The following is an 8686-nucleotide window of genomic DNA, read 5'->3' on the forward strand; positions in this document are numbered from 1 at the left end:
TATCCGGCAACCGTACTAAAAGCTGAGCATATAAATAGAGAATTGGTCTTATGTAAATTCTTAAAATGACAAAACAATCATATTTTAATGAGGGAGAAATGGAGAGGGATGTTTTTGATTGGATGTAGTTAATAGCTCAGAGCACAGAATCCCGACAGTCAGCATTCCAACAGAGGCATCCCAACGGACATTGGAAGGAACTGTTGACAAACAATATAGTTACTCAAGCATTAATTTAAGAAGAATGCAAACAGAAGGGAATACAGTTATATATCCACCCAGGAACACAGCGATTGTTCTTTATGTACTGTATTCTGTTGGATTGCTTCCGAGCCAAGCAAACTTGGCTGGGATCGCATGCAATATATCCCATGAATGTCCCAGGTGGCTCAAGGTGGATCCCGAGTGACTTCTCCGTTGGGAGAAGTCGCCCTAGTGTATGCCCAGCTTAAGACATACGAAACAATTTGTAGGTTTACTAATATTCAAGTGATTAATTCACTTTATACTAAATTAGTCACATCATACTGTAAGTCTTACTTGTAAAGAGCACTGGATGTGTAACAGAAAACCCCCTTGCTTTGTAGCAGTGTACGTACATGGTCACAAACTGTCTACTGAGATCAGAAGTACGCTTGTCGCTTAGATTTGCATGTTAGAACAATATTCAGAATTTTATCACAATAGCGTTGGTATCACTGTAATACAAGAAAAAGTTACAAATTAAGTCTGTGAAAGGCTGTTTGCCCAGACACAATCTAAGAAAAGAGCCTGTGCCAGTGAAGGCTAAAAAGTGATTATTTATGTAGTCATTTTGCTTTTGGGCTCTGAGCCAACAGAGTATCTTTGCGTGCATAGCAAGGCCATACGGTATATGCTTGTGTAGTGGTTACCAGCGAGGATCCTGCATATCTATAATAAGAAAACTAAAATGCAGCCTATAGGTTACAATGGCATGGTGGAAAATATATATATATATATATATATTTATTGCTGCGACGGTGCGGCATTCCTGGCTTTGAAATAACGACTCTAAGTCTGTGTAACTTTACAACGTTTCAGTTCTGTAATAAACTTTTTTCAAGCTGGTACACTTGAAAAAAGCTCACTACAGAACTACAGAACTGAAACGTTGTAAAGTTACACGGACTTAGAGTCGTTATTTCAAAGCCAGTTGTGCTGCACCGTTGCAGCTATATGTAAATGACCCTGTGAAGGCACCCGGTATATTGTGTAATTTTTTGGCGTGCCAGACCATCGAAGAATATATATATATATATATATATATATATATATATATATATATATATATATATGCTCACTGTGCTCCGGCACTCTGCGTTCCCCCTGGACTCACTTGCCCTGGTGCCCTCAAGAAGGACTGGCTCGTCCCAACAATAGGAATTCGTTATGTGGCAAGCGGCACTCAGAGTCTGGCACTGGCGGTGTAGAAAGTAGAAAACTTGCTTTTTATTGAAGACTCAATAAAAAGTCTTCAATAAAAAGCAAGTTTTCTACTTTCTATACCGCCATTGCCAGACTCTGAGTGCCGCTTGCCACATAACGAATTCCTATATATATATATATATATATATATATATAACCTTATCCAATAGAAAAGGCACTCCAGACGTTTTATCCAATCACAGCTTTACTTCAGCGTGGATATCACCAAATGTACATTTTCGGTGTCAGCGCCCCTTCCTCAGGGTACAATCCACCAAAGACAAGCAACAGTGTAACAAAACATCTCCCCCCAGCACCCCTGGTGCCTTCATACCTCCTCCTCCTCCGTCACTCGGTGCCGGGACCTCCGCTACCGGAAACCACAGGACTAGGACTTCCGGGGGAAACGGTCTCCCATTCAGGACACTACTGCGCATGCGCTCACCTCCGGAGCGACATGCATGCGTTCCAGCAGGGCATATCCGCGTTCCACCTGGCTATCCAGGTTACTGATGCGTATCTGCAGCAGCGTTGTCACAGCAACTCCTCAGCTGGCGGGGGGAAGAGACGGCAGAGGCATCTGGGGGGCAAACAAGTAGGAATACATGAAAAAACATATAAACATAACATAAATACATATAAATACAAAAAGAGAACAAAAAGAATCATGAGAGTTGTTGCTTATGAACGACAAACCTACATACCATATATGTCTAAAACACACTAAGCCCATATATTATATAAGGTTATATCAATTATACAAGACTGTTCCAGTTCAGTTTTTCATTTAACCCCATAGGATTAATTGTTTTCAGCCTCAGAATCCATTGAGACTCTCTGAGCAACAGGGCCTTAGCTCTGTCACCTCCCCTAATATTGGGGGGAATGTGGTCTATGATAAAATAGCGCAAGGTGTCCAGTGAGTGTCCAGCACTTTTAAAGTGTCTGGACACCGGTTGATCTATATCCTTGCCCCGGCTGTCAAACAGATGGCTGAGCGGTGAGCAGCCATACGTTCTTTAAATTTTCTGGTGGTCTGTCCTGTCTCTTCTTGGATCTCATGCACCAGATTAATGAGACTAGCCCGCATATTAAGTTTACATATACTTGTAGTCCTGTGCAGGCAAATTTTCTGGATGTGACGGTGACAGTTAAGGATGGTAGGCTATCAACTGGGGTATTTGTTAAAGATACTGATAGAAATACACTACTAATCGCTTCGAGCCACCATCCTTCCCCCCTTAAAAAAGGATTACCACTATCACAGATGATGCGGGTGGCACGCATCACCAGTGATAGGGATGGCCTTGAGTCTGAGTTGGATAAAATGGTTGTTAAATTTTTGGATCGAGGCTATGCTCAACATAGCCTCTTGGAACAGAAAAACAAGGTGTTGACCATGTCTCGTGAGGATTTGCTAAAACCTAAAATACGAAAAACAGATAATGTCATCCCTTGGGTGAATGAATTTTCACTTTCTAGCCCCATTATTCATCGGGCTACTAAAGCGCTCTGGCCGATAGTAAAAACGGATAGGGAACTGCCAGTCTTTAAAAATCAGAGACCTTTAATTGCCTAGAAAAAAAGGGGGAGGAATAGTGTCCCTAGGGGCACTTAAGAGCGCTGGATCACTATAATTGGTGATGTGGATCACAATTAAAATAATTACAACAATTTATTAACCATCAACAGATGAGACTGCTGCCGCTTTTAGAAGAGGATGTGTGACCTCTTCAAGTATCAAGAAAGAAGGGGGGAGAAAGTGATTTTGTCCCAAATAATTGGGATGCTATCACTTTAAGAAGCGCAGTCTGACCTGAATAAACATTGACACAATTTTAAGTAGAAATACTTTGATGAATTTATTATTTAAACAAAGTAATGCATAATGCTATATGTGTGAAGTGCACTTCACCACATAAAATACAAAATATAAAATATAAAATACATACATATAAAATAATGACAAACAACATATAACATAGATGGCTGGCTGTAACGTTTTGAGGCAGATTTTTATGCAGGCTTGGTAATTATGAGGCTTATTGAGATCTCAAAAATGGCATTTTGTATTCCTTTCTATAGTTACCAGTCCTCTGACAGGGGTTATAGGTGGATGCAGGTGGATGCGCCTCCTTGTATAGGTGACCCTCTGTGGGTGGCACTTTTTCCTCCTCCTTTACCAGTATTGTACCTGGATGGATTAGTGTCCACTGTAATAAGAACCCAGCTGGTACTTTGTCAAAGGATCTGGCGTCTGGATCAGCTCAAAAACGCGTTTCTCCGCCTTGTGTGCTTATCGGCGGCTTCCTCAAACTTGTATTTTATGTGGTGAAGTGCACTTCACACATATAGCATTATGCATTACTTTGTTTAAATAATAAATTCCTCAAAGTATTTCTACTTAAAATTGTGTCAATGTTTATTCAGGTCAGACTGCGCTTCTTAAAGTGATAGCATCCCAATTATTTGGGACAAAATCACTTTCTCCCCCCTTCTTTAATTGCCTACACTAGAGGTAGGAACCTAAGAGATAGGCTGGTAAAGGCTGACATTACAGACACCACTCCCAAACCCATCCCAAATGTATATGTAAAACCGCCAGGGTGTTATAGTTATAGAAATTGTATCACCTGTAAATTTATGACAACCTGTAAAACATTCAAACACCCCCATCATGACAAAATTTATACTATTCGTCATGTGTTGGGGTGCAATTCCTCATTCGTGGTATACGTAATTGTGTGCCCCTGTGGTCTGTTCTATGTAGGACAGACCACCAGAAAATTTAAAGAACGTATGGCTGCTCACCGCTCAGCCATCTGTTTGACAGCCAGGGGCAAGGATATAGATCAACCGGTGTCCAGACACTTTAAAAGTGCTGGACACTCACTGGACACCTTGCGCTATTTTATCATAGACCACATTCCCCCCAATATTAGGGGAGGTGACAGAGCTAAGGCCCTGTTGCTCAGAGAGTCTCAATGGATTCTGAGGCTGAAAACAATTAATCCTATGGGGTTAAATGAAAAACTGAACTGGAACAGTCTTGTATAATTGATATAACCTTATATAATATATGGGCTTAGTGTGTTTTAGACATATATGGTATGTAGGTTTGTCGTTCATAAGCAACAACTCTCATGATTCTTTTTGTTCTCTTTTTGTATTTATATGTATTTATGTTATGTTTATATGTTTTTTCATGTATTCCTACTTGTTTGCCCCCCAGATGCCTCTGCCGTCTCTTCCCCCCGCCAGCTGAGGAGTTGCTGTGACAACGCTGCTGCAGATACGCATCAGTAACCTGGATAGCCAGGTGGAACGCGGATATGCCCTGCTGGAACGCATGCATGTCGCTCCGGAGGTGAGCGCATGCGCAGTAGTGTCCTGAATGGGAGACCGTTTCCCCCGGAAGTCCTAGTCCTGTGGTTTCCGGTAGCGGAGGTCCCGGCGCCGAGTGACGGAGGAGGAGGAGGTATGAAGGCACCAGGAGGTATTTAACACGGGGTGCTGGGGGGAGATGTTTTGTTACACTGTTGCTTGTCTTTGGTGGATTGTACCCTGAGGAAGGGGCGCTGACCCCGAAAATGTACATTTGGTGATATCCACGCTGAAGTAAAGCTGTGATTGGATAAAACATCTGGAGTGCCTTTTCTATTGGATAAGGTTGTATGGATTACTTAAAGTGCACCCAGCTCTGTTGATTTGTGACTACGGAGTGCCGGCATACCGTGAACTGTATATATATATATATATATATATATATCCTAAAACACAAGAAAGTGGGCGCTCCAATGGTGCAATTACTACTTTAAAGATTAAATTTTTTTAAACATGTAACAAAAGATGAGGTCACGTACCACAAGCGGCGGCTCACAAATGCCGCAGGTTTGACAATGTAGAATGGTACACACATGGTACCCAGCCAATGTTGGCGTGTGTTTCACTCTTTCCAGCTCCACAGTCACGCTGACGCTAGGCCACGCCCCTACGTGTTTCGTCACAACGGAGTCTGGGTATACATCATTAGTGCTGGTGTCGGCAATGCACAGTTCCGCTCTTCACTATCACCTGTATAGATCTTGACTGCATGCGGTCATATCGCATGCAGTCATATCGCCAGTGTTCTCTGGTCAGCACACATCGCTTGGCACGCATTGCTGGTGCATCGCATGTGTGTATCACGATCTGGGTAACAGACACACATAGTTTCCTCTCAAGTGTCTGTCCAGACTGTCCCTGTGTGCCAGATCTGGCTATAATCTGCTATCAGTGTTCCACCATCGATTTTCTGCTCCATCAGGGTTCCGCCGTTGTTTTCTGCTCCATTGGTGTTCCATCGTCGATATTCCTACTCCATCAGTGTTCCCCCATCAATACTCCTCACCATTGGTGTTCCGCCATCAATACTCCTTATCAGTGGGGTTCTGTCATCGACATTCATCACTGCCTCTGTGCCTGTGATCTGTGATTATCTGTCTGCCTATATTCCTGATACCAAAGTGCCAAGTCTTAAAACCATCTGCCGCTGTTTGTCTGCAGTGATTGCATTATTTCATTGGTCAAAAGCCATGTTAATTATTCTAGATCACTGCAAATACCATCAATAGCATGTCAACCACCAAAGTAAAATCCATATATTAACGAATAAGCCTTTAAAACGGAAATAATTAAGCATGCATAAAGTGTAATTTATCCCAGCCTGAATACACCTATAGAACATCAAAAGGCTGAAGTTATCTTCTTATTCGGCCAGCTTCTTATTCACTTTGGTTGCCAGATGATGGCCCGACAGTCGGGATACCAACGGTCGTATACCGACATCGGAATGCCGACTGCTGAAATGCTCGTCAGCAGCCTGACTTACAGAGGCAGTTCTCCCTCATGGGGGTCCACAACTGCACAGAGTGGCGAGTGCATCAAGCCTGCAAGGGGCTTCTTTGCACTCACCCCCGTCAGAGCACTGGCAGTTGGGATTGTGATGTCAGTATACTGGCCGTTGGAATCCCACATGTATTTTGCCTTGCCCAACACTGGTTTGTGCATGAAATATGCTGAAAAAGTGGGCGCATACCCCACCGGTATCCAGTTGATGTTTGCTAGTGTCAAGGTGGCCAGTCAATGGGGGAAATTTACTAAAGAAAATTTGTAAAAAATAGGTGTATTTGTATCCAGAAATACACTTATTTTTTACATTTACTATCCCGAAAATACGACAATTCTTATTCGTATTGATAGTACATCAATACGAATACGAATTGCCAGATTTTTGGGATAGTAAATGTAAAAAAAAAGTGTATTTCTGGATACAAATACACCTATTTTTTTTTAAATTTCCTTTTGTAAATTTCCCCCAATAGGTTGACCACTATTGGTCAACAGGCCATAGGTTAACATAAACATCGACATTGAAAAAAGGTTGACACAAGCAAAAGGTCAACATTAAACAGGTCGACATAGGAAAAGGTCTAAATGTTTTTTTTTCTCATTTTTGGGCGCTTATGTCGGAATCTGACGACTGGGACACCACATAAGTGTAGCGCATCACTGCTGTAATCTCACTCTTTGATCACGTGGATCTTGAAGTAAGAACAAGTTGGTTAAAAAAAATCCTGAAAAACTCATGTCCAGCCATTCCCGTGTCGATCTTTTTCATTTGACAATTTTCTTGTGTAGACATTATGTCAATGTCGACCTAAGCTATGTCAACCTTTTTGATGTGTTGACCTACTATCGCCTGTCGGCAAGGCAAAATACATGTGGATCATATACAATTTGTGGCCCAAAACTCGTTAACCCTTGCAACACTGGGGTTTGCATAATAAGAAGTAAATAAGAAGTGAATAAGAGGCTGGCGGAATAAGAAGCTAACTTCAGCCTTGTTAGACCATACCTGTATTTACTGAACCTTCTAAAATGTAGTCCAAGATGATCTGCAGCAGCTGTGTGCTCTGCCTTGCACAACTAGTTCCAAATGCACAGGAATCCCCAGCAGTAGCATACTGTATTCAGTGACAGTGCAGCTATAATACGGTATAGGGATGTTTCTACTGTCTTGGTAAAGAAGTACCCCTGGGACATGTGCAATGTTAACTTGAACCATACAGGCTACATTTTAAGCATCACTTATTTATAAAATACAGGGATTTACTGCAAAGCTGCAGAACAGGAGGAAGAGTATTGGACAAAAGTAAAACCAATGACAACACAAATGCAGTAAAAACTTTCATGTGCTCTTAAGGGAAGTGCCATGTCCCTGTAGTATAGAATGTGTACAGTATGCAGCTCATATATAAGGGGTGTTTAGGCATATGCAATGACAAGTATGTATATACAGTACATGCCCAGTGCAGAGGCATACAGGATACTAGCACAGCGTGCATAGAGGATGTGTGCTCACTGTGCTGCAGATTTCTGGCACTTACCTCAAAGAAACTGATTCTGCTGCTCATGATGGCTCTGTGAGGAGTCCTAGCAAGGAAGCCATACATATCCAGCCGGAGGGTGCGCAGCACACAGCCCGAGGAGCATGCAGCCAATCCCGGCACCGGAGCAGGGGGAATCCTGGCTGGCTGGGAGAAGCCGAGGGTTTTATAGCAGCAGCCCCGTGCTCTGTGTGGAGAAGTGATGGGCATCAGCAGCAGCACTGCACCTCATCCCAGGAGGATAACAACATACTGTAGCTTATCAGACGGGAACCCAGCCAGCCCGGGGAGCCTGAGTGATAGGCGCTCTGTGTAAGGAATATGCTTAGTGGATTAACTGCACCTCTACTGTACAGCAGCACCACCAGCTTTATATACTGGGGGAGTGTGGTGTTATAGCTATCCCGTGACAGGCACAGGGCGCCTGTGCTGATCTATAGTGCATTCAGGTGGAATTCAACACTTACAAAAACTAATATTAGTGCAGCAAAGTACTGGTGGTCACACACCTGTGCTCACAGAGCCGGCCTTAGGCATAGGCAAACTAGGCAATTGCCTAGGGCATTTGGAATGCCTGGGGGCATCAGCAGCTTCTTCTGATTAAAATGATATGCAGCATGCCTATATTCTGTGTGTGAGTGAGGCTGTATCTGCATATGAAATAGTGTAGGTACTCTTTACTTAGAAGGGCGCCCACGATTTTGATCGTGGGCATCGTTAGTAAAAAATCTCGGGCATCTCGGGCATTGAATGCACTAAAAAATCGGGTGCGATCAACCGACGAGATGCCCGAGATTTTCCATAGGGAACAA

General features: G+C 42.8%; 1 protein-coding gene across 1 annotated transcript in view; it reads right to left on the reverse strand.

Moving 5' to 3' along the window:
- LOC146027078 (very-long-chain enoyl-CoA reductase-like) overlaps positions 1-8207 on the reverse strand; it is a 76584-nt gene extending 68377 nt beyond the window's left edge. Inside the window, exon 1 of the mRNA XM_083158076.1 lies at positions 7875-8207. Coding sequence (XP_083014202.1) covers positions 7875-8084 — 210 coding nt within the window. The 5' untranslated portion in view covers positions 8085-8207. The remainder of the gene's footprint in view (positions 1-7874) is intronic.
- Between the last annotated feature and the right edge of the window lie 479 nt (positions 8208-8686).

This window comes from Crinia signifera, chromosome 8, assembly GCF_055691185.1.
Source record: "Crinia signifera chromosome 8, ASM5569118v1, whole genome shotgun sequence".
NCBI lineage: Eukaryota > Metazoa > Chordata > Amphibia > Anura > Myobatrachidae > Crinia > Crinia signifera.